The 25,824-nt window shown below is 40.6% G+C and overlaps 3 protein-coding genes across 5 annotated transcripts; 1 reads left to right on the top strand and 2 right to left on the bottom strand.

Annotated features, from left to right (window-relative positions):
- Positions 1 to 486: 486 nt before the first annotated feature.
- mcoln1a (mucolipin TRP cation channel 1a) lies at positions 487 to 14,760 on the bottom strand. 2 transcript variants are annotated; one of them, XM_086211312.1, is made up of 14 exons: positions 14,579 to 14,760; positions 7,537 to 7,814; positions 6,740 to 6,907; positions 6,450 to 6,606; positions 5,756 to 5,837; positions 5,441 to 5,537; positions 4,624 to 4,723; positions 4,312 to 4,418; positions 3,982 to 4,131; positions 3,779 to 3,880; positions 3,506 to 3,628; positions 2,880 to 3,086; positions 2,474 to 2,604; positions 487 to 2,167 (listed from the first exon to the last, which is right to left on the bottom strand). In XM_086211312.1, the coding sequence occupies exons 1-14, from the start codon at positions 14,607 to 14,609 to the stop codon at positions 2,131 to 2,133; spliced, it is 1,770 nt and encodes a 589-aa protein (XP_086067438.1). In that variant the 5' UTR covers positions 14,610 to 14,760; the 3' UTR covers positions 487 to 2,130. The 2 variants fall into 2 exon arrangements, with proteins under 2 accessions (XP_086067438.1, XP_086067437.1); XM_086211311.1 differs by lacking the exon at positions 14,579 to 14,760 and adding an exon at positions 8,793 to 10,579 and having other exon boundaries at positions 488 to 2,167.
- A 616-nt stretch (positions 14,761 to 15,376) lies between these two features.
- Positions 15,377 to 17,580, bottom strand: LOC147257398 (trafficking protein particle complex subunit 5-like). Of its 2 annotated transcripts, none has more exons than XM_086210182.1 (3): positions 17,529 to 17,580; positions 17,011 to 17,283; positions 15,377 to 16,158 (listed from the first exon to the last, which is right to left on the bottom strand). In XM_086210182.1, exons 2-3 carry the CDS (start codon positions 17,278 to 17,280, stop codon positions 15,862 to 15,864), a joined length of 567 nt encoding a protein of 188 aa, XP_086066308.1. In that variant the 5' UTR covers positions 17,281 to 17,283; positions 17,529 to 17,580; the 3' UTR covers positions 15,377 to 15,861. The 2 variants fall into 2 exon arrangements, with proteins under 2 accessions (XP_086066308.1, XP_086066309.1); XM_086210183.1 differs by having other exon boundaries at positions 17,525 to 17,574.
- A 779-nt stretch (positions 17,581 to 18,359) lies between these two features.
- Positions 18,360 to 24,441, top strand: LOC147257397 (N-acetylmuramoyl-L-alanine amidase-like). The gene is made up of 4 exons (XM_086211310.1): positions 18,360 to 18,548; positions 19,392 to 20,252; positions 20,818 to 21,028; positions 21,982 to 24,441. Exons 1-4 carry the CDS (start codon positions 18,476 to 18,478, stop codon positions 22,283 to 22,285), a joined length of 1,449 nt encoding a protein of 482 aa, XP_086067436.1. The 5' UTR covers positions 18,360 to 18,475; the 3' UTR covers positions 22,286 to 24,441.
- Positions 24,442 to 25,824: the final 1,383 nt, after the last annotated feature.

Genomic DNA, 25,824 nt, shown 5'->3' with positions numbered 1-25,824 from the left:
AGTGGGTGGAAGGCAAAGATGTGCTACATCAGCTGCCAAGCTTTGCCTGGGAAGGGCAATAACCAGGAAATGAGCTCATCATGTTGGACTGTTCTGTCCAGAATTGTAATTTCCCTCCTGTGGAAGCTGTGTAGCGTCTCAGCTGAAGCATGCAGGGTGTTCACGACAGCTGTGCTACACCACAAGTTGGATTCATAAACATGTAGCTTGCAAAAATACATTTTTCCTATAAAATCTCTTAGGGACATTTTTGTTGTTGTCTGCCAACAATATTAAGGAAACTCCCACCTCCTTTGTAAGAGCCAAGACATGAGTCAGTTACTCCCCCTTCTGACATGTCAGTGATACTGCAGCTGTATGAAAGAAACAAGTTTTAATGTCAACCAGGGAACTTTAATCAGCAGATTTCAATATACGTACACATATATATATATATATATATATATATATATATATATATATATATATATATATATATACACACACACACACATATACATATATATACACATATATACATATACATATATATACACATATACATATATATATATATACATACATATACACACACACACACATATATATATATATATATGTATGAGAACTGATGACTTAAATGTTTGCATTTTTCAAATACAGTTCAAGTGCGGGCAATGTGTATAAAAGAGGTAACACTGGAGGAAAGGAACATCTAAACAGTCATCTATACATGCATGTCATCACATTTAAGGTTGAGGCTAAATTTGGCACATTGGCCTTCTTAAGTCCATCTTAGCTTAAAAGTGACAACGCTGAAAAAAAATTTATCTAACATTCAAACACCCATGACTGCCTGAAGTGGAGTGAATGAGAGTCCTGAAAGTAAAGCTTTAACAGTTGTGTGTTTATGCAGTACAAAAAAAAAAAAGTTTGGCAAGTGAGAATGAGAGTACCATGACTGAAGAGCCACAAATATGTCTCTGGAATTAGGCTGGATCCTTGACATCTACCCTGAAGTCAGCTCCAGTTTGTTAATGGTTGTCCAGAAATGGAGAAGGAAACTTCATGTTGAACTTCATCATCGCATATTTGGAGAACTGCATTCCAAGTTGCAGTTCACGATGCTGAGTGCTTCATTAGCTTTTGAGTGCATCCGTCCCATTATATTGATCATTACAGAGATAAATGCCAAATATCACGCACTGCACATCATTACAACAGTAACACACAGTGCAGCCATGACAAGGAAACATGAATCCACATCAGAGGCCAACAAACGTCTGTGTTTTCTCATCAATCTGATTGTCTGAATTTCAACTCGTCTGACTAAATGTACACATTCCACCGTGAATGTATTGTGCCAAGAACAAGAGTGTTTTTAAAGGTCAGGATGGTACTTCAAGCGTAATGAATCGATGTGGATGGTTGTCTCACTTCAAGAGCTCTGGTTTCACAAGTTAATTAATATCATACGACAATAGACAAAGTACAAAAATTAAAAACAGTCAGCACCAATAATATATTACTGCAGTCTTCATCATGGCACTTGGAGCCACTTAATATGCAGGCAGCAGTTCCACTTGCTGGTTCAGCATCATCAAAAACATAAGACAACCAGAAGGCCACCCTGTAAAGGAAAAATACAACTTTGTGCTGTGTAAAAACGATCTGCCCTAAAACAAAATGGCTGTTTCAAAGCCAAAACTACCCCCCACCCCCCACCAAGTTTTGTGACAGGTAGTTTGTGTGTGATCCTGCTGACAGACAGAACACCCAACAGATGGGGGGGGGGGGGGGGGGGTGTAAACGTAAATGTGGCCCAGCTAAAAACAAATACTAGCTTTGTCTTTAAAAAACAACAAGGACTCTGAATGGTGTGATATCTGTTCTTTAGTCCTCCTTGATGCAGCGGTCCTTCGATAGGAGGAAGGGTCTGGTCCTCTACTCCTCGGTTACACTGACGACAAGTTCACCACAGGGAGAATATGAGGTTCAATAGTGCACAAATCCCTCTTCAGGGTGCTGAGTCTGGCTGCAACTCCTCCCTCACATGAGTTTTGACCCAGAAATGGTGGTCCAGAGACACAATCGGAGTTCTGTGGTCCGCAGGGGGCGCTAGTGAGAAGTCTGAGGTCACTGAGGTCATCTTCAGTTCACCAGCAAGACATCCTCATAGGTAGTTGTTCTGGGGGAAATAAAGACAAATAGTTCATGTTACTAAAATTTTTAAAAATACATATTTTTTTCAAAACTTACCTTTACTGGCAGTTTTGTTTATCTAATACATTATATTTAATCAACTGAGACGATGCATTGAGTATGTCAAACGGTTTTGTTGCTACATTTCAGTTCCCTTCCAATATTCGCCAGCTCTACTTATGTTTTGATTATGAACACTTCAAAAATAAAATCACTCCATCAATCATTGTTCCAACCTAATGAGTACGTGATCTTCCATAAAGACAAACCTATGTTGCCCTTTCTGTCTCACCTGTCACAGCAGCAGAAGAAGGAGCACGGTGAGGTCTCCAGGCCCCTGAACTTCCCAGAACTCGGTGCATCCTTACACTCTGCTATGAAGGCGTGCAGGTCTGTGATGTGGATGGGTTCCTGGGTTTGGTGCTGTGAATATCCAGGAGAAAACAATACTAGATTTAATATCTTGTTTTGTTGGATGTTACTGTTGTAAATAGATATGTAAAAAGTACTTTCTGATGCTATTTTGACCAGGTCTCTGTCATAAAAGATATATCTTAAGAAACCTGCCGGATACATTTTTGCAATATCGGACAAAAGAAAAAAAAAATCAACAGGTAAATTGTCACCTCCAATGGTGGAGGTAATCCTAAAAATAAATATTCCACAGTTCAGACGCATTCAACAGACAAAAGTCCAACCTTGATGGTCTCGTAAGCTCCTGTGATGAGAGCGATGAAGAGCGACAGCACCATGTAGATAAAGAGGGAGATGAAGGAGTACAGGTACACTTGACTGAACAGCCACACCAGGGTGCTGCTCTCCTGCATTTCTGAGAATGTCACGAACATGTCGTCCCCGTTAATGAGCGAGAACAGGCACTCCGACACCATGGATAGGGAACGGAACTGAGAGACATAAAACAGGAAGCTCAATTGTACATCTGCAGCCATTAGTAAGTCAGGATGACCTGAACAGGTTACTACTCCTGTGAGTAAAACCTGGAGTTACATATGTTACACAAAGAGCAGCTAAAAGAACTTTTCTTATTAGAGCTAACAAGGTAACACTCCTCTTTGTTGAAACCTGTTTTGTGATGTGAGATGATACTCACTGGGATTTTTTTCCCAACATAAAAACATCTTCATTCAGGGTAGCTGACATTTTGTATTTCATTTGAAGCCAAAAAGCATCTGTAGTTTAAGAGGCAGACTGAAATAAATGCAATCTTTCAAATAGATCAATATTATTTGAGGCAAGCTGCATGTGAGGGGACAGAGTAAACATACATTTTTTTTTTTTGTTAAAAAGAGTTTCAGGGTTTCACCTTGACGTGGTACGGTCCGAGAACGATCCAGCCACAGAAGCAGTAGCCCAGATAGATGACAGCAACGCAGCAGCAGAACCGAATCACGTTGGGAAACGCTGCTCGAAGTGTCACGATGAGGATCTACAGTAGTTGCACAGACGTGAGATCACAATAAAAAAAATCAGGATGTATCACGTCATTACATCAACCTATTAAGATGAATATAGAATACTTTTATTTTTTTATTGAATAAATCAACAGCTCATGCTCATCAGTGTCTCCGTCACTCACATTGTACTTTTGGAAGAATGTGAGGTAGCGAATGACTCCCACCCACACCAAGAGAGTGGAGGTCCCTAAGAGGATGCCGCATAGGTCATAGGAGGACATGTTCTGTCAGGAAAAGAAAAAAAAGTATGACATGGATTGCATAATTACCACTTTATCAACTAAAAAAAAAATTCTGCCAAACTGATTACAAGACAAAGACACACCTTGGACTCGATGCCAATTTTGATGATACTCCCGGTGATGGTGAGGATGTCGCTGACAATAAGGAGGATGTACCAGCCGTTAATGAACTCCATTCGGTCAGACCAGCACACTCTCCGATCCAGATGTTCCTTGAAGAACTGCACGAACTCCTGAGAGACACATGGCACGGTGTGTGTCAGGAAATACAGCAAGACGAACATGCAGAGCAAGTTTCAAGATCAGAAAATGATGGGATTACAGTTACACTGCTATGAAAATACAGCCCTCTGCACGCTCCTCTTATTCTCTGATGGATTAAATGCCCTTTGGATGTGAAACCCATTTCTCACCTGTTGCAGCATGATGCCTCGCAGTATGGAGCGTCCACACAGCAGCAGTGAGAGCATGCACACAAGAGCCACTGCCACATCGAACGCCACGCGAGTGTAATTCTGAGCTGAGGATTTAAAGTGAGAAGGTAGAGTTGAATTTAAAAATACTTGAAATGTCCTGCTGGTTTGGTCTTAATAAATAATAACAACTTAACAAAAAAAAAAAAAAGCATTCCGCTTCATCTTTCACACCTCTAGTTCAGTGTCAAATGCATAAGTTGCCCCTTGCTTCTCTATCTCTACAACTGCTACAACTGCATCTGTTCTCACCCTGTCCAGAGACGCTGGGGTCTTTACACTCCTTTATGGACGCCTGGTTTTCTAATCGGATCTTTACCATGCCGCTGTGAGCCTTGTTGTCCAGCACTATCTGGAGGAGACAAGAGACAAGCACACAACATTTAAATGAACTGTTACATTTTTTAAATAACACATAGACACTTTTTTTAAAAATAAAAATAATACTAACATATATATGAAATTACAAAGTAAGTAAGTTAAAAAGAAAATCCAAAATAATCAAATTTAAGAACTACATTAAGCAGGCTTGATCTGAAATAAGTGACCCTCTACACGCATTCATAGAAGATTGAGAATGGTCTGAAAAATTAATTGAAATCTAATAAACTTGGCAAAATGACCTAAAACAATGTACTGATGGCAGATGATGTACGTGTTAAAGGCAAATTAAGTTCAAAATGGCATTTTAAAGAGAATATTGTGGTGCTGCTGAGATGTCCTGCCTACATATTATATTCTACAGACTTAGGAAAAATCACACCAATGCCATCTTTATGGGTTTCTCAATGAAAATGAGAAAAATGCACATTTTGCAAATCATATCACAACTGTATAAGCAAACTGCATCAGTAAAAATAACTGCAATTAGATCTTTTTTTCAAAAATTGTGCTACCAAGGCCCTTAAACTTTTAGTTCTATGGTTGAAAAATAGAAAAAAACTGTGGGAGCGTAAAGGTGATCTGTGCAAGACATACGCTGTTGAGTTATTTTCGCAACAACATCATTCAGTACATCAGCTGAATAAATCAGAGATATCTGGAGCAAGCATGCAAGTGTTTCCCTCACCGTAATGAAAAAGGTGTAGCAGTCTGGGATCTCATTATTGATGATGGTCTGTAGATTAATGGCCTTCAGCTGGAACTCGATGGTGACATTAATGAACCTTGCAAATAGGAAACAAAGAGAAGGATGAGAACGAGAGGAGACATCTGTTGTGAAAAGGACGACTAAAAATCTGCGAGTGTCAGAGTCTCTGTTTACGCGCTTGAGCGTGCTTGTGCAGCAGCGATAAGTGACTTCTTGAATGCCATCAGATTGAGAGATAATCGGACTGAGGTCAGCGGAGAAGAAGTCAAAGCCATGTGAAAAATGAAGCCTTACTTGTGGAACTTGAGCGTAAAGTTCTTGTAGTTGCTGCCAAGCGAAGCTGAAGGGACGGACATGGGGTTCACGCCTATGCAGTCTGAATGCAGTGAACAGAAACAGGTCATCAGAATTGATTACAGCCCCTCTGGAAATTGTCACAGTCACACAAAAGAGATGTGCTAGCAGCAGCATGTGATATGAGGTGACGTACGCTTTTGATTTGAGGAACATTTCCAATCGCTACTTTTACTTCTCCTTTAAAATTTGATACTGTGATGTGTGAGGAAGTAATTGACTGCCCTTCTCTGTCTGGAATTGCATGTACGTGGCATAACTTTATATAGAATTATATAAAATTCCAGATCCAAAAATGCTGAGTCACCCAACTGAATTTGGTTTCGCATAGACAAAGCTGACAGTATACGTCCATTTACCAAATGATGAACACCAAAAATCCTCCTGATGGATTTGAAACCTGACACTTTGATGAATAATGGCAACTGATGTTCTTAAAATTCTTGCAGAAACTGTTTAACTCACGCGACGGCACACATCTTCTCTGCTCCCAACATTAAATGAGAATTGAAATTTCACACAACCAACTTGTCACAGATAGTGTTCTCTCATTCACAGCACACAGCTGAGAGCAGCTCTCTAGTGCCGTTAGCGTGATTGAAGCCCGCTGCATTATCGGGAGGAGCTCACGTGCCTGTGATGATCTGAGGGTCTATACTGAAGGTATCATTGGCTGGGTCGATGCTACCCTTCTTGTAGTACTGTTGGCAGAGGGACAGAGCCGTGCCATTCACACCAACGCCAAAGACGTATGCGTAGCGCCCGACTGTGGTATCTGCTAAGGCCAGATACTGAGAAGAGGGAAATACACACAGATATTTGTTATATGAATATGCAAATTGCCTTTAAAAAATTGATAAAGTTAAGTTCTGATATAGCAACAACAGCAGTACTCATCCACCAACATCATTACAAGTTCCTTACCTGCTCCACGGCGTAGAAGATGTGGTCGTAGACGTCCTTCTGCGTGTAAACGGCAAAGGAGGCGTCTGAGGACTCATCATAGTCTTTGAGGAACAGGTGCTTGAAGGTCATGGTGTTTTCCTCCTTGAAGGTCACTACCACCTGGTTACTGAGGCCGAACAGCACTAACTGCAACAACGAGGGTAGACAGGCGCTTGTCACGTGAAGGAGGAGGGTGAAGGATGATGTTGCAAGTTAAGTTGATCAGATACTCTAAATTGACCGTAGGCATGACTGTGAGTGTGAATGGTTGTCTGTCTCTATGTGTTGGCCCTGTGATGGACTGGTGACCCGTCCAGGGTGAACCCCACCTCTCGCCCAAAGGCTGCTGGTAGAGGCTCCAGACCCCCCCACAACCCTTAACAGGATAAGCAGTAGAAAATGGACGACATATATAACTCTTTTTTATTGCTGCCTGCACAAAAATCCATGAAGATCAGGCTGCAATATTGAAAATAATTGAATTATGATCATTTTGACTAAGGGATATGATTTACAGTATTTGAGAGAATTTACATCATTCTCATTGAAAATCCATTCAAAGAAAACGCATGATTTTTGTGGGGATCTGTACCAAACAAAGATCTTGACGTCTGCAGCTGTGCAGCTCTACATACTGGGGCCTAAATCCTAAAAATATTCACATATTCAGAACCAGACGAGGCAGCAGTGTGGTAGAAAATGTTCCAGAGAAAGCACGTGTAGTTGCAGTGTGGGTTATCAAGTGAGAGAGAGAAAGATGTTAACACTAGATCTACCTGAGCTGTGACAATAATGATCTTGAGCAGCTGCAGGATCAGCTTGTACGGCTTACGGCCCTTAGCGTGATATTTATCACAAGGGCTCATGAAGAAATATTTCAAATTCCTACGAATGGCCTCCTCTTCCTGGTCAGCTCCAACCCAACGCCCTGCCGTAGGTGTGGGTAACTGATGGTTACTATGGTTGTTGCCATGACTGTTACTCAGGTGGTTGTGCTCGCCGCTGCTGTCTGTGGACCCATAGCTGTTCACTGAGCTGGACAGATGTTGCCGTTCTGGTGGGGGAGGGAAAAGAAATATTTTCTCATTAATTCTCCTAGAAACTCTGAGCGAGTGTTTAATATCTAATAATAGTGGAGATGGTCTTTGTTTCAGGTGAGATGATGGAACTGGAGCCCATTCACAAATCCATGAAAAAAAGCCAACTTGTGCAGGCCAACTGGAGATTCGAACAAGAAGCGGATGGATCACATGAACGGAGCCGGAGCTTTTCAGAAGTGCTGAGGCTAAGTCTAGTCACTTCCTGCACATACAGCCTGACGGCGGCTGTATCCAGCAGTGTCCTGTCACAAGCACACGTGTGCTCGAGCCTAACCAGCCAGTCTTCAGCTTTCACTGCAGACACTGTTCTCTTTGTTTTTTGAAATTTGTATGTCTTCCCTCTGTCCCCACTGGCACTACAGACACGTGCTACACTTGTGATTTAACCACTTTAACTCCAAAGCTACAAGGAGGACTGAAGGACACATGACTCTAATGGCTGGACTCTGAAGTAGCTGGAACATAGAGCAGTGAGAAATAGCATGGAATAGTCAAAGTGTGAGAACAAAGTGTTTTTGGAGTGTTACTAATTTCTGAAAGCTGCAACACTTCTTATCTTATTAAATGCAGAGCTGAGTCACATGTTCATTTTTACTTCCACTTTTGAATACAGACAGGAAACCAATGTCCAGATATAACTAAATTAATTTCAACTACTGAGAGTGAAGAGGACAAATCTAGATAAGTCAGTTTTATCCATTACTATTCCTAGAGGATATGAGACGGATTCCCAGGTTAGGCCAGGCTGGCTCGACTGGGTTTGACTGATCACAGTGTGAGTTGCTTTTGTGTAGCGTGTAGAGTTCATCCCTCACACATAGAGAAATGTTGCAGAGCAGGTAGGATAATGTGCTGAATAAACCCATTACTACATTTTATTGGGAAAAACAGGGGAATCCTACTTTCGAACGGACCCCAAAACACAGTGGCACCTGATATTAGCAGTTTGGTATTTTCATTTTGAGCAATTCCGAATGAAAGAATATCAAATTCCTGCATCCCATCAGCCTTCATCTTCCTGAAAAGGTAGCCCTCCAGTCATCAACATCTGAACACTGGACCCACAGGCTGAAAAAAAGAAGAGCTGAATAAAGAAAGAGCCATGTTGATAACTGACATTAGAAGATCCCTAACATTATAAATAACATGTAAAATTGTGTTCAGAAACATTCTAACATGGGTGGAAAGTGAGGTACTCTCAATGCACCTCAGCAGAGACGAGAACCTTCATACCCACGCTCTCTTGTATAATCCATCCAGACATTAAAGCCCAACCATGTGAGTTTCGAGTCAGTGAATCAACATAATCTGGTTATGCAGTTAGTCCAAGATGAGGGCAACTAACCAGGCATTTATCCGAGTCAAAGTAATCAAATATCCCAGAAACACAAACAAACCACAAATGTAGCTATATATAACATCAATGTACTGACAATGTCTTCAATTGGAATCATGATGAAACTTGACGGTCTGCACCGTTGCTGAGGGCCCGTTGTCTCCTCATTTCTGGACTCTATCAGCAGCACAAGTTCTTCATCCTATATTCTTCTTGAGCCTTTCTTTCAAATATCAATTGCGATTGGAAATATTACGAACTTCACATAATCAAAATGGGTTTAAAAGTATATCTAAGGTCAATATAGCAATACGCCGATGAATCTGATCAAACATGTAGTGATCAATGGTGAGCTGCAGCTCCCACGGCTGTCTTTAAGCGCCATTTAAATTCCACAAAGGCAGAAACAGTGTTTATGTCCACACACAAACTGTGGGAACTCCACAACCACAAACTCGACTCGACACGTCTTGAACTTATCACATGTTCTTGGCTCACCTCGTCAGCCTACCATAAAGAAAAAATACCGTTCTAGGAGGGAGACAAACTCAGAACTATTCATGGTAAACAAAAGTAGGAATTCAGATGTTATGACCGCTGCTCTTTCTTGAGTCTGAAATTGACCGAGTCATCAAACTTCTCACATGCAGGGTCAGATTAAGTGCAGAGTCAGGTGGAATCCAAACAGACACAATGAATCAGCAAAGCAAACCAAGAGTTTAGCAGATTTTCAGACGGAAATGAGAAGTAGGATGAGATAAACATCACGGAGTCTTGCATTCGGTGGAAAATAATAATATACCAAAAAAAAATTACATGAGGTTCTCATTCTTTTTTGTGTTGTTATTTTGCTTTATCAACTGTCAACTTTATCAAATGAACAAAAGGTATTTAACTATTTCTTATCAAGGACAGGCAACATTGGATCCTTTGGCCAATATCTTATGTGCTGATACTTTGATATAATTGATACCCCTGGTTTGGCTGCATATCTTAAAATCTGTTCATTGTAAGACCCTAAAATCAATAAATAAGCAGGTATATCTTTTAAAAGAGGCTCATACTTCAAGCGATTACCATTCTCTTCACAGTTCGGGAGTTTGATAATATAATTACATCAGCTAAGACTTTCAAAATCTTTAAAATTAGAAGACAATCCACTGAATAATGACTGTATTTTCTGGATCAGTAAGCAAAGTGTCACTGAGGAAATAAGTTTTAGAGGTGATAGCAACATGTGGTTTCCTAAAATAAACTAAACCAAGATTTACAGGCATCACTTCCTATATAAATAAACACCTGCTGTCGACCTATTTCTGGGTGCTGATAAAAATGAAAAATGTCCAGATTAGCGCGTTAATTAACTCTGCTGCAAATGAGGCAGACAAGGTTGCCAGTCTTGATAGGGGTTGCGTGCATTGCTAAGAATGAAAAACAGCCAAAGGAATCCAAACACTTAACTTTCGTGTAGACAGTAGTTGCAGGGCCGAGTGTGCTCATATCTTTGATCAGCAGAGCGTGTTGATCGTTACAGCAGATAGAAATCTGACAAAGAAAAGTGGGTGCAGGCCATTGACCGTGCTGCCAGTTTGACACTTGGGAGACAGAGTCACTCAAGCTGAGAAGATCTGTAAAAACATCTGACTCTTCCGGTTCATGACCGTCTGTGGAGCGCTGGTAGAAACACTGATGTAGCTAGCTGTCTGTCAATCAAACTTCTTACTAGAAACTAGAAATCTGTCAACAACTTGATATCAGGGCGTAGATCTAGTCTGGCAGTCCGCACCAAGAGTCCAAAACATCATCTTATATCTGAGTTCAAGTAGCATCTCCGTGATGACCTAATATCCATGTTCTGGGTTATTTAAATGTAAAACATGATATTTTCTAATGAATTAAAAAACACCTTTCACCTCCAGGAAATGTTTTTGGATTGCAGATGGTAACCGTTTCAAATTCAAGTCAGTAATTTCCACCTAAAGCGACTATGCTCATCCGTTTGAACTCACCTGTGCAGGTTTAGCATTAGCATCACTGAAGGGACAATAATGAGTACAGCGCATTCTTAAAGAGGACTTTTGTATGAAAGTTACAGCAAAAAACAAGACGTAATCTTATTATCAAAATAGAATAAAAACATTTCTCTTGTGTTTTCTCTGTTTCCCTGGAAATACATGTGGTCTGACTCGTACCTGAAGACAGTCGGTCAGGTTTTTCAGTGTGTGTGTGTGTGTGTGTGTGTGTGTGTGTGTGTGTGTGTGTGTGTGTGCGAGTGTGTAGCTCTTCCAACAGCCTCAAGATTTAATTTCAAGTAATAAAGAACACAATTTTCCAAAAATTCCAGAATAATTCAGTTGAATCCAGTTTCACTAGCATACATGTCTAACTATTCACCCAAAAATCATCAAAGTATGTTGACGGAGAAACATCCATTCTAGCTCAATCAGATTGGATCTATCAGATGGGCACCACTACCTGGTGTATGATTACACCCGTTTTTCTCCAGCTGTTAAAAATGATAACCACTCTTATAATATATCATGGCAATGAGGGCTGAGGCAGCAATCGGGCCTTTCTACTGTGCGCTAAGATGGAACCTTTTTAACAGCTTTGTAAAAATGTCCAGACAGAGACCTTGCTGAATGTACCTGCACATAACACCGCGTGTTCACCCTCATCATGCCAGCGAGGGTGCCAGAGCTGCAAGTCAGTTTCAATTGCTGCTGTGGAGATGTTTAAAGCGCCAGTCACGCAGGGCACCCCGTGATGGCTTTGTGTCTGCTGTCTTCCTCTTCTTGCAGATATGAATCCCATTTAAAGCTACAACTTATACTCAACCTGAACTGCAATCAAAAGTGTTAGATCAACATCCATGATCAATTTTATCATTTTACTACAGGGTTATATAAGAAAACGAGTGTGTCGAGCAAACACAATAGGGTCTTTGCCCCGGAGTACCTCCGGGCACAGGCCCTAATTATGTTCGCCGCCCTAAATGCCAGTTAACCAAAAAAAGGAACTATCAATAAATGAACAAAGTGTAAACTCCAGCTGAGGGGTGTCGTAGCCTGAGGGGACAAAGCCGCTCTATCAGGCTGGAGGCGGCTGACAGCAGCAGATACATACTTGTGTGTCACCAGATGACAGCCACTCACTTAGCACTGATTTTGAATTTGCATCAAAAGGAACGTAAACAGCCATACAACAAGACGGCTCCACATTATTTTAGTGTCACTTTCTCATCTCTATAATCCGGCATTGCCCTGCACAGCTGTTAACAGACAGACTGTATTACAAGATTTGGCTTTAATAAAACCTTTTAATCAATTTATAAAGGAAAAATTAGATTTCAAGACAACGCTGGTTCTTACTGATCTGCATGAGTGGGCTCTTGGTCTTGGTGGAGGTCTACATCCTCTGGGGGCACCTCTAATGTGCTTGATCCCTGAGAACGGCAGTGATGAACTGTGCAGTTATGCACGGAGGCAGCAGCAGAATCCTCATTTTGACGTGTGTGGGAGGATGAGCGCATGTTTCTCAGTCCATTCTTCTTTGATTGCAGATTTGTACAGTTTCTTTTACTGACTCTTGATTCGCATCTAAGCAAGTTGCTGCTGAGGAAACTAACATACTTGCGCCGTCAACTCAGACCTGTTGAATGACAGAATGACACTCAAATTTTGCGAGGACCTGCTCTACAGGTGAGGAACAAAATGATGGTGGCAGCAGGACCCTGAACGTGACCCGACTAAACCACAGCGGAGCAGCTGCACGTGGACAGAGAAGACATTTTGACATTGCAGTAACATCTCAACTCATGGAAAGTTTAATTTGCTCATATCAGATTCAAAACTAGAATCTAGACTTTGAAGATGACACCCTTGAGTTCTTGAAATTTATATATGCTCAGTTTCTAGTTTAAGATCTTTTGGTGTTTTGTTCTTAAAATGTACAGCAAAGCCACTAAAGGCTGCTTTACCAATCCTTGGACCAACCAGTAATCCAAACTGGTTGATTCGCCTCTTCAACCTAATGGAGCCATCATTATTGACTCATGTTGTATACCAACTGTCTGACTGACCAGAACAACAAAGGAGACACTGTTTTATGAGCCACAACATTGGATGGCAGATATCTCAACTTAGACGCTACTTATTTTCGCAATTAGTGTGAACAGGCTCTTGAACTTGAAGCTTTTTGAAGACATATCATCCATATTTATCAAGCAGATGATTAAAGCGCGAGTCACTATTAAAATATTCTTAAAAATATCATTAGAATATCTTCATTTCTGAGGTGTAACCCATCCTTTTTTCAGAGCTATCAACTGCATTTCAGATTTTGAAAACTCGAGAGGATTCACACATTTCTTTTTCCAAAGTCAAGAATGAAGTGAAAAATCATTCACAAGGCAGTGGAGCTGAACTCTTTCTACCCACATCAACAACCACAGAGGCTCAACCATGCGTGAGAGGAGCTTAAGACACAGTCCTAAACCTATTATCAACGAAGGAGTCAGAAGATTTGGATATGCTGAAACCAGTAGATTCACTGAGGGGAAACCAACAGTGGACCACAATATGGGTCTAAATATACTCTAGACCTAAGTACCATACTGAAATTGGAACAAGTGCTTCAGGCATGGGTACTAGTGGCAGAGTTTCACTTTCAAACAGCTGATCAAATAGCATAACCTCCAACTCAGAAACTTCTCAAGAAATTAGTTCATTTTCTGCTCATTTCATTTGCAGATTACTTTCTGATTTCACTAATGACCTGAAAAAAGTAAATACTGGAGAAAAACAATGAGTCTGAACATTTGTCGAGAAACATATAAACTTAATACCTCACAACTAGTTAGTTACAGCATCGGTAGTGATATAGTAGGAGTAATAACTACCAGGTCACATCAGGGCATTTACGTATTATTGTGCATTAGTTACATCTGCCGAATGTCCTGTGTTCAGACACGACGTGTGGTCGAGTGGAGGGGACAAGAATACCTCAGTCTACAGGGAGTCGAGGTGGAGACACCACAGCAAACCCACGATGTTGTCAGAGCTGCTGTGAATCTGCCCCGAAGATGACAGGGCGAAATTAAAGCAAGCTATGACCGTCATGTTGGGGGCGTTTATCCAAAAAGCTCCATTTCAAATTTATTCATATATATATATATATATATATATATATATATATATATATATATATATATATATATATATATATATATATATGTGTGTGTGTATCTTTACAAGAAGTTCATACGAAAACAACAAAATAAGGGAAGGGGAACGTCTAAACAAGCAAAACAACATCTTACTTTAACGGAGATTGTATAAAGACGAATAAGTTTAATTAAATGTCGGTATTACATAAACGTACCCGCGCTGTCTTGGAGTCCTTCCGAAGCCATGTTGAACGTTTTAAAAGCGATAAATAGGTGGCTCACACAGCTAAAACTAAAAGTAGACAGCTGTTTTTGCAGTAATAGTCCCAGTTAGTGGCTGGCAGACCGCTGTCCTAAAGCAGCAGTAGCCGGGGACTGGCGGCTGTCTTGTTGTTGCTCAAACTCTCTTCCGGTCTCAAGTCATGTGACCAGACGTCAATAGATGACGTTGAACTTGAGAACAACTGCACAAGCGTCAGGGATGTCAGACGGGAATATACAGTTAGTTAGCTTTTTGTAGCTAAAGTTTCAGCGACCCCGAGATTACCTGACAAAAGATGTATCATGTACAAAGATTTCACGGCAGCTACTGTCCCCCGCCTCTCTTAGATCACTCCTTTTTGACCCAAATGTCATCACACATTGCAGTCTATAAATGTATTCTAAATACTATTCCATTCTATTCTCTATCAACAGCTACAAATATGCCATTATTACTTCATTGTATCCGTAGCATGAGCATAGCATAACCTTCTATTGCACTGCTAGCTAGTCAAACCTGCCATTGCACTTGGAAATGTCAGAAAATCTACTATACTATGTGTATGTATATATATATATATATATATACATAGTATAGTAGATTTATATATATATATATATTTCTATACATATATTGCAAAATATAACCTCTATATACAGTATATATGTATATATCTATATCTATATCTATATAGCTATACACACACACACACAAATCCAGACTTCTTAAAAAATACAAATTATTCACCGTGACCAAGAACAAACATCTTTATTTTCAACATTCCACCATCTATTATATTTAAACAGAACTGAAACATTATTTTGCAAAAAAATACAGCTTAATGGATTACTCAAGCTAAGCTGCCCCACTTCTGGAAAACATCCCATTACTGACTTGTCTTACAGTGTTGCGGAAATCCCACAACACAAGCATGTAACAACACACACTCCTGTTTAATCTGAAAATTTTCCATCAGCTCTTCGGCTGTTGGTAAACTAGCTAAATATTTCAGACAAGTACATATTTCAGTGGAATTCTGACACATTGTACTCGTCCAAAGTCTTACGTTCCATTTTTTTGAGTCAATAATCAATAAATATAGCTACAGGAAGAGATACATAGAATGCATTCGATGAAGTAAATTAAATACTTCCCTCTAGAGTTGACATGCATTCCAGCATCACTCAGACACACCATTTCAATCTCCCATCTAATCTCTCATCTTTATTCCCTGCTCTATCTGCTCTCCAGCACTTTGTCTCTAGCGATCACAGATTCATCAAACTTGATCATGAGCGTGGTGCCTTTGTGCCAGTGAACCGTAACCTTGGCGGGGAAGCCACTGTGAGTGAGGATGGCCTCGACAATCCCTCCGGTGAAGGCTGCACAGTTCAAGCTACTGTTCTCCTTAGGAACAGAGATGTACGTGTTGACGAGGGGCTCTTTTTCAATGATGTAGTACGTCTTGTCATCATCGTTGGCCTGCTCCAGTTTGTCTGCCTCCTTGCCAAACAAGGCTCTCCACACTGATACCTGAGGGACACAAAAATGAATGAGTGAGGATGGCTTAGGTGGAGGCTCACACTGGTTTTACAAAAAAGTTTAAGTTGACATTTTGAACATTCTTGGAAAATTCAGCAGTTACACAATGAGACATTTTCTCATTTTTTCCCTCCATCATATCTTAATCTGAATGAAAATATCTTTCTCTTTTAAAAATTGAGTCTTTCTGTCTCTTGTTGCAGAGCATCCTGGGTTTTAAAAGCTTTGTCTCAAAAACCACCATGATGAGAATGGACCTGAACAGTAAAGCTCTGAAGCCCACAGCTAAATTGAGCGGGATCCTGCTTTAAAATGAGCAAGCTGCACAGTACTTCCGGTGCTAGTTCATGACATCACAGCTCATCAGAGATTTCGGAAATCTGCTCAATTCAAATACTGGCCTTTCTGACAACCATTTCATATCCTAAAATGGAATGTCTGTTTTTGTTTTGGACAGTTAATTGTGTTACACCTTATTACACAGGGACTGACAGAAAAGGGGGAAATGTAGCCTGTCTCTGTGACCTTGTTTTCACAGATTCAGGTGCTTGTTTCTTTCTTGGCATCTGGAAACACTGTGACTGTTTCAATTACATAATCTAACGGCCTTTTCCCAGCTGAATGAAACATAGATCTACTATATAAAGATGGATACATAATTTAACAGTTTCCGGTATTACACCTAAGGCCTACTGGGATAGTTAAACAGAGTAGACCTTCATTGTCAAAGTTTTTCATGCTATCACAGAGAACGACATGTTAATGAATGCCTTTAACTGATGAGCCTGTGGTATGGCCGTGCATGAACCCTCTCCAGTCTCCACACAAGCTAGGATTCAGTACCTTGATGAACAGCAGTATGTTCAGTACTTTGGTTTCTCTCTTGCCATTCTTCTCCCTCAGCACCAACACGTCCAGCAGACTGCCTCCGACCCGCTGACCCAGCTCGGCCAGCCGGGCCTGCAGCTCGGACACAGAGTACACACGGCTCTGGCAGTACTGGACCACCTCCGAGAACAGCAAGCCGAAGGCACTAACGCTCACTTCGGTTTTGGGTCGGGTAAGAGGCCGCTCCAAAATGGTAGACTTGCCTCTGGTGAAGCGAGTCTCCATTGTCTGATAAAGACAAACGACATGTTGTTTTCTTTTATGATGACTAGCAGGTTCCTACACGTGAAGCTAGCAGGCTAACGCTGACCAAAACACACTGTTTATGCGGAGTAACGAAAAGACACACTCGCGAAAGTAAACTATTAGGAATATAACTGTTGGGAATATTTTTCCAATTTATCAGCACACACAATTCAAATTAGATTTGAAGTCCATGTCATAACCGAAAACCAAAAGAAGGACTTACTTACAGATGCTTGTCTTTTTGATTACTTCCTGTTTCGAGTGTGACGTCCGTGTCACGTGATGACTGAAGTTATACGGGACACTACAGTTAAACATTTAACTACAGAATAATTAGATTTTATTTATTATTTCAAAATGTCAAAAATTTATATTATAAGACACGTAAAATAAGTTCGGCTTAGTAACTTTGATCATGTCTGAATTAATTTTGACAGAAATATATGAAACAATGTTCCTCTGTGAGTTCAAATAACCTTGATAGCACAAATTAATGTTCAAAAAATGTTTACATTAATTCTTGTGATTCTTTTGAAAGGTTTCAAATGTTAAAACATACCCACATTTAGTGGTCAACTGTTGTTTCTCTGAAACCAGCACCAGATAAAAGTGTGTGTCATTAACAAAGAGACAGTGTTACAACCATATGTTTATGAAGCCAACTGGTTGCAGCTCATGCTGGTTTCAAATCAGTCAATTCTTCTTTCCCGTAATTTCCGTCATTAAGAATTCACATTGAGGATTTTTTTCTGTCATCAGTGGGGACAAAAAAACATTTCCTGTTACTACCGATGTACAAACCACGTGAAAAGATCACCAGTTGTGTTGCTTAAATGACATCCAGTAAACGAGTTGAGCAAAGCTATATAAGATATGGGAAAACAGTGACACATCCCGGGCTCATTTAAAAATATGTGTTTGTGAATTGTGTAATAGGTTTACTAGTGGAGGCAGACTTTGTTTTGCTCATGAGATAATGTAGGCTAAATCAATATTTGCAGGACTCTGAACAAAGAGTACTTGTCCCTATTAGGACACACAGGTACACCCACATACACACAACTACACGACTCATGCAGGGAGCAACGGTTTAGGAAAGCCTGCATGTAGTGCAGAGTCTGCTTCCTTCAGCAGAGAGGAAGCTTGAGTCTAAGTGCTGACCGGGAGATGCAACATGGCTTTTCTTCAACTATCACTTTTTGCTCTGACTTTGTCCTTCTTGTTGACTGTCAGCAGCAGGCCCACAGGTAAGCTTCAGATGTTGTTTATCAGCAGTTATTCAGAATATGATTTTTTTTCCTCCAACATTGATAATTCTGGTTTTTAGAGTCTTTCCTATGTTATTTGCCTTTTTGCTATGCTGACCAATTTAGGTTACTAATGTAAGTATATGTTATTTAAGCATCCTGTCCTGATGTGATTCTGCTATTTTGAAATATTTAGAACCAATTTTCTAAATGTAATCTAGCAACAACAAAAAAATTCACAGGTTTAAAGATTCTCTCATCACATATGCAAATATTAATAAACAATAATATCTATCTATTAAATATCTATCATTAGGAATGGGTCTGTGTGCGTGGGTGGGTGTGCTTCGGTTCACTCTTCTCAACAAGCGCTCACCTTCTTCACACTCAGAGAGTGTTTTGGACCGAATGAAGTCAAGTGTCAATTTTGAAGTATTTGAATGGACGGTCCCAGTATTTTAGCTAAAAGTTGGTTGAAAAGAAAATATACCTGTTATATCACACATGTGACTGGATATTTATCTAGTCATGAAAATAAGACTGAGTTGGGTTAAGTTGTTCGCTTGCAATGTTTAAATTTGAAATTTGATGTCATGTCTCCCCGCTATTGTTTCATTTTTCTGAAAATTGGCTTAAAGTTGCTATAAATTTGAATGGAACGTGATGGAACACGGCCATTAATGGGTAAATATTGCTAGTTGTTACACACATTTATTTTCTTTCCTTTCTCTCTACACTTTCATATTTAAATGGGATTCTCTTAAAGTGTTTATATTAATGCCAATGAAGATGGGTCGTAGTGACATAGTGGACTTCCTAACTCTTCCCTCCCTTCATCGTCAGTTGCCCACCTGCGTAACATGGAAAACTTCATCCAAGCTGTGAAGCAGGTTGAAGACTCCAACCCTGGTTTGTCCCCTCTTGCTCTGGTCCGGGCTCTGCGGAGGACTGCTGGTCATGATGATGCTATGACGGTACACTTCCTGGGTGCTTCATATAGCCCCAGCGATGCTGAGGGACTGGAGTCCTCCATTCTCAACTCCTCATCTTTCAGCTTTTTTGACAAAGCCATCCACCACATAATGACAGATCACGGAGAGGAACGAGGGGTGGTGCTCACACCGGATGGCACCACGGTGGCCCTGGCACCCTTACTGCTAGGAATAGAATCAGGACTGAAAGCAAAGACGGAGGGGACGCCAGCTGTTGGGCTCTTCCCTCTCACATTAGGCAGGACACTGGGCTTGTCTTTCCTCAGCCTTCAGGACATCCCAGCAGTGAATCGTCTTGGGCCTAATGGGTGCTGGGACAACCTGGAACAACCCAAGGTGTTCAAACTGTTTTGGCCTGCCACTCTGGCCACTGATGCTGTTATCAATGGGGGTATGGATGGAATTATACTGGGCACTGACATCAGCAATCTGCCTGCATCTGAAGAGCCTCAAGCTCTGAGTGAGATTTTGAAAGGATACTACTGTTTTAAACTTCATGAGGGGAAGGGCCTCGATGAGGTGTCCAGCCACATCAGCCCGAGACGAAGGGAGATCTCCAGATCCATGCTGCAGTCTCTCGATCTTCACGGCCAGATCATGGAGACACTAGCCTTGGTTTGGAAGTTGGAGGGAACAGAATGGATCGCTCTGGACACTGGAGTGGGGAAGGCAGTAAAGGATGGACTGCAGACATTTGTATACAGATACTGGGGTGAGCTACACAACATTTTAATAATAAGATGTACATCAGTCCATCTATTATTTTCTTGGTTACTTTCTTGATTCATCTTACTTCTTCTGTACAACATTCACAAAATCCCTGGCGATTTTTTTTTTGAAATGTCAGTCAGGCCAAATTATTCACATCATCCCTCATGGATGAAAATGGAAATGAGAAAATATCCATTTTAAAGAACCAGAGTGCATTGAATTGTCACTGTTCCCTCTCCCCCCAAAATTAAAAGAGTATTCAATCATTTCACACACACTTTTGCTGTACACATGTATAGAAATAAAAGAGTCTGTATCCACAATCAAAGGTGCACACTGTGGTATTTGCAAGAAACAAAAACAGCTAAGTAGAGGGTGGATATTGGATAAACAAGTGAATTCTTAATAAAAATGAGTGACAATGATGCTCCATATTTGCTCATGTGTTCAGAATATGAGGAAATGTATGCCCTTTGGAGAATGTCTTCATCAAATGTAGTCTAGTACAGTTCTGAAATGGTCTGAGAATCATATTTGACTGGCATCTTTTCTTCTTTTCACACTAGACTGCCCTCAAATCATCCCTCGCTGTCAGTGGGGGGCAAAAGCCTACAATGGCACACCCATCCCACTGTCACCGCCCCTACAGTTCCTCTTCGTTCACCACACCTATGAGCCATCCTCGCCATGTTTGTCCTTCCCAAGCTGCGCCCGCAGCATGAGAGCCATGCAGCGCTACCACCAGGAGGACCTCGGCTGGAGCGACATAGGATACAGGTGTATTTTTTGAACAAAAAGATTGACATTTTGGAAAATGTGCTTAATTTGTACCCCTTGATGACAATTTAAGCAAAATACTAGAACATCTGGGGACTGTTCTCACAGCTGGAGCTTGGAGGCTTCAGGTGAGCTTAGCATAGATCCAGGAGGCAGAGGGACACAGCCAGTTTAGGGCCAGTGAGGAGAACAGGGACATCTAGTGGGGAAGTTGTGGATTGCAGCCTCACATTTCAGGGAAAATTATGGGGGCTTGCAAGGCCATTTTCATATTTCTTAAAATGTTAGTTATAAAACTTGTCAGAATTTTTTTCATCAGAAAAAAAGTATTTTGTTACCCTGAAGAGAATGCTGGAGGGACGACATATTTTCATAGACCAAGTATCTCCAGCGAGATTATTACGCTGGATTTTTGATTATCACTAATACACCACGGCTAACAAAATTTTACAACACTTGCATGGTTTTTTTAAGCAGGAAAATTTTCAAATATGAACACTGTTTATAAAATACATTCCCCAGGAGAACAAAGCTCACATTACATGATGAATGAACTCACTTTGACATGATGAGCTTTGATTTCTGCAACAGATGCTGTCATCTTGTTAAGCCGCTTCTTAGCAACCACCTTTTAAAAAAACACATAATGGCTTCAAAATTCACTTGTATGCCATTTATGCCACAGAACAAAACATTCAAATATCTTAAGCAAGCGTGAACCACAGAACTTATTTCGCCAGCTATGACCAAGTCTGTCAAACAGACGGCAAGCAACCTGAAATCCCTTCTTTCGAGCTCTTTTTTTTGTGACCCTCAGAAATCTTCTAGTGTCTTCTCTTTTTCAAAAACCATCACAGTTTTGATTTACTTTCATTATGAGTATCACCAGCCTTCTGTGTTAAGTACACTTCACACCAGCATATTAAATAATGGTTTTGTATTTGTGTTCTCAGCTTTGTGGTGGGCTCGGACGGCTATATTTATGAAGGTCGAGGCTGGAACATTCTGGGAACTCACACCAGGGGACGCAATGACGCTGGGTATGGTGTGTCAATCATTGGTAACTACACTTCCACCCTGCCATCTCGCCATGCCATTGACCTTTTACGTCATCATCTGGTCCGTTGTGCGGTAAGCGGAAGAAAACTGGCTCCAGACTTCACCATCCTCGGCCACAGACAGGTGATGAACCGCACTTCCTGTCCTGGAGACGCCTTCTTTTCAGAAATTAGAAGCTGGGAGCATTTCAAGGAATAACAGGACCTCCCGCATCATTAGTGGCTCTTCAGGGTCAAACAACAGGCAATCAAGAATGGATCACGGAGAATTCAGGGCTTCTAAAAGAGCACAACAATAACCAAGACCAATTTAGATCCATTACACTGCACATAATTCACACCATACTATGATTTTTCAGGAAATTGAAGCAACTGGCCAGCCTTAATAAACACAATTTTTTGTACTTATTGTTAAAAATCGCAGCTGTTTTTAATCATTCGCATCAAGAGATGTTGCCAGGAACATTTTGTACAGCTAAAACAAACACAGACAGATCTTTACATCTGACGCACATTTGGTGATTCGTTCAGCTGTCGCGATTGCTTTCCACACAACTCACAGTGATGAAAATGCACGACAGTCCATCAGACAAATCATAAAAAGGAAGTTGTTAAAAGTTGTTAATTTGTTTTATTCAGTTGCTAGTTTGTCATCATTTCACCTGATCATTAACTCTGTTTATCAAAATTCTATCAATAAAAGCGATAATATTTCAATTTTGATTGCCTTTGCACTAAGAAAAGACATGAAGGCGTCTGCTGCTGAATTGAAGCGTGGTGAAATACGCTTCTGTTGAGCTCATTTGAAGACCATGCAGGAGGATTTTTGGTCAAACTTTTTTTTTGCTCCAGAAAAACAGCATAATGTTTGTTAAAGCTGACTAAATAAATCCTGCAACAAGTAAATTGTGTGCTTGAACAACAACAAAAATAAAAGAGACAAAATAAATGCTTGCAAAAATGTAACGATGTGATTTAGCACAGACTGAACCTTTTTCCTCAGATAAATAGAACCCACTGTCATTGGCAAATGAAATGTTAAAAATTAACACACAAAAATGGTGTGACAGCTTCTTTAGGCCTGAAGTGATTCTTGAAAGTGATCGTTATGTTAGACCAGTGATGCTTAGTCCAAATATATTCACTTAAGTAGCAGAGTAAAAGTCATTTCCTTGTTTCCAGCTGTGGTGCAGGGAGTGAGACTCCAGTCTGCAGTGTTTTAGCCTCACGCTGCACTTTGACCTGACCCTCACACGGACAGCAGATGACCTGATGTGCTGCTGGATTCAACTGTTTGTGGAGTTCATTGAACTCGCAGCACCAAATGAAGGTTTAAACTAGAAGGTTATCTCACATACCCACCCTCAGAGCGAGGACGCAGAGGCGGTAAACCTGGGACGAGATGCCACATAAACGCTTTAATACCAAACATCGGTGTTCATGTTTCACAAAGAGGCTATGAACAAAACCTAGAACCTCAGATGGTTTTCATCAGATTGGAAGTTATACTGTTTATGATGTACGACAGAAAATGAAACATTTAGATAAAATGTTTCCAGGTAAGGGAGCAAAATATTTGAAGTCAGTATGAGGGATTGCATCAAAAGCGACTAAGTCCATTGTAAAATCCAGCCATTCCTATGTGCTGATAATGTTCGGTGTGAAGTGTTTGTGTTACATTGAGGCCTACAGTCAATGACTGTTCACCTTTTTGGTCATATTGCTTAACCTACTCTCATGTGGGTGTTTTCAGGGAGATTTTTACTTTCACTACTGTAGAACGTGTTCTCTATTCCAGGAAAAAATCGGAGGCTACCAATTTAGCTTGAATTTACTACTTTTTCAGGAAGAGACAACTGTTTTGGCCAGCAATAAACAAACATTTGATGCAGTGTCGTTGCATATATTGGTTTGATTGTCAAGAAATCTTTGACATGGTTCAAGTTTTCCTGCATAGTTTTGAACATTTCTGAAATTTCAGAAAACTTTTACTTGGTGTGATGAAAATTGTGGATGAAGTCTGAAACACAGCAATAATTCGCTCTTTAGTGTTTCTCTCCCATTTCAGAGGCCATTGAATCCTAATCTCAGGCACAGCAGCACCATCTGCAGGTTGTAGAGGTAGCACCATCAGGTACCACCACCTGGTTTAGGAAGCAGAACACAACGATGGTCCCTATCGGACGTCTGGGCAAAAACTGGGCAAAAACAAATCGGAGACTATTGGGGTCACACTTCTGTATGTAAAAGCTGACTGAGGCCATAGTGCACTGAACTATCCCTCTGTTTGACTTTTCTTTAGCAAAACCAAGAAAAAAAGGTATGTTGATTCATGACTGCAAATATTATTAAAGATTCGTGTTGGAACATGTTCATTCTTTATTCTGTGTGTGTGTGCGTGTGTGTGTGTGTGTGTGTGTGTGTGTGCGTGTGTGCGTGCGTGCGTGCGCGTGTGTGTGTGTTGTGCGAATGGCCTGTGATGCCATGACACCTTCGAAGAGAAATCCAGCAGAGAGGAAGAACATGGCAGCTTAGTGTTCGCTGCGTCAACGGAGATCCACTTAGCTGATATAACAAGTGACTATAGCTAATGTGCATTTTAGTCAAAAGACTAAAGCTACGACAAAATCAGTTCAAATTTCAGTTTATTTCAGACAAGACAGTGATTTCAACTCAATAGTCAGGAACATGTTGTTATCATAGAAAAATATTGCAGCTAAAATTAAAGTTCCTCACAGTAAAACACAAGCTCTCACTCATTGTTCCTGTCTTTTGCTTGGACGGTTCTTGCAGCGAGATGTGACAGTTTATTTACATGGTTGCTTTCAGTTTTGCTGCACGTACGTCACCTTATCTTCCTCTCCTCTTTCCTGCTGGAGGAAGCCAGCGTGGTTGACCAATGAGGAGAGAGGAGATGAGATCAGCTGACTCAGGAGAAAGAGCTTCAGAAATACCCTCAGGCTGGAAAAGTTCCCGGGATGTTTTTGGCGTCTAAACAAAGCTATTTTACTAACTTCAGTCTTCCCTTCATTTTTAGAAGATGATACCTGATGAGGCAGTTCAAATTAAAAGCAAATTTCATGCACAGATTTACAAATTCTATGCTTCCTCTAGTTTAGATCTGGACAGGGACTCAGTGGCTTTCATGTTCGCGTCCTCTGCAAACATTCCCCACATTCCTTTCTTCTTTTTAATTTCATTTTTAAAGCTGTTAAATCTTACGGACAACTAAAGCATCTTTTGTATGACAGACCCGGCCAAGAGAGTAGCATTAACTACATCAAATGAATGCAGAATAAACACATCCTAACATCACGTTAACACATTAAATGTCTTTCAAGTATGGGAGGGAGTGGACTATCAGATCACAACAATTACAGGTCGGGTCGGGTGAGGGTAGGTGGGTCATTACTGCCATGTCACACCTTATTAACATGCACAGACAGAGGGGGAACTCCCAGAAATAGCCTGGAGTCAGTGGGTGTGACCCTGCAAAATACAAGGAAGTCAATTAACTCTGAAGTTACATTGCTGTGTAAGAACTTGACAGTTCGTAACAAACCAGAATCCAACAAAAGTTTTCACATATCGACATAATCTTGCAGAAACAACCGTCTCCTTCCTTCAGTTGCAACACGAGCCTTGCTTCTTAAATAAAATCCTAGTTTTATCTGGTTTTGCTAAAGGTGACGGTGAATAAACATGACGCTATAACATCTCTGAGTGACGTTACTGCCA

Source organism: Aulostomus chinensis, chromosome 8, assembly GCF_037954235.1.
Source record: "Aulostomus chinensis isolate RoL2024-O1b breed Wild chromosome 8, RoL_Achi_v1.0, whole genome shotgun sequence".
In the NCBI taxonomy this organism is placed as follows: domain Eukaryota; kingdom Metazoa; phylum Chordata; class Actinopteri; order Syngnathiformes; family Aulostomidae; genus Aulostomus; species Aulostomus chinensis.
The sequence above is the reverse complement of the archived record's forward strand: the minus strand, read 5'-3'. Positions and strand labels throughout refer to the sequence as shown.

Bases quoted from the DNA above. Each gene is read 5' to 3' on its own strand.
- mcoln1a (XM_086211311.1), bottom strand. From the start codon at position 8,874: ATGAAGGCTGATGGGATGCAGGAATTTGATATTCTTTCATTCGGAATT. The intron at 7,815-8,792 runs GTGCCACTGTGT...CTCCCCCACCAG, and splicing joins TACCAAACTGCTAATATCAG to AACGGCAACATCTGTCCAGC. The intron at 5,838-6,449 runs GCACGTGAGCTC...CACTGCATTCAG, and splicing joins AGACCCTCAGATCATCACAG to ACTGCATAGGCGTGAACCCC.
- LOC147257398 (XM_086210182.1), bottom strand. From the start codon at position 17,280: ATGGAGACTCGCTTCACCAGAGGCAAGTCTACCATTTTGGAGCGGCCT. The intron at 16,159-17,010 runs GTACTGAATCCT...TGTGTCCCTCAG, and splicing joins ACATACTGCTGTTCATCAAG to GTATCAGTGTGGAGAGCCTT.
- LOC147257397 (XM_086211310.1), top strand. From the start codon at position 18,476: ATGGCTTTTCTTCAACTATCACTTTTTGCTCTGACTTTGTCCTTCTTG. The intron at 18,549-19,391 runs GTAAGCTTCAGA...CTTCATCGTCAG, and splicing joins TGTCAGCAGCAGGCCCACAG to TTGCCCACCTGCGTAACATG. The intron at 21,029-21,981 runs GTGTATTTTTTG...TTGTGTTCTCAG, and splicing joins TGGAGCGACATAGGATACAG to CTTTGTGGTGGGCTCGGACG.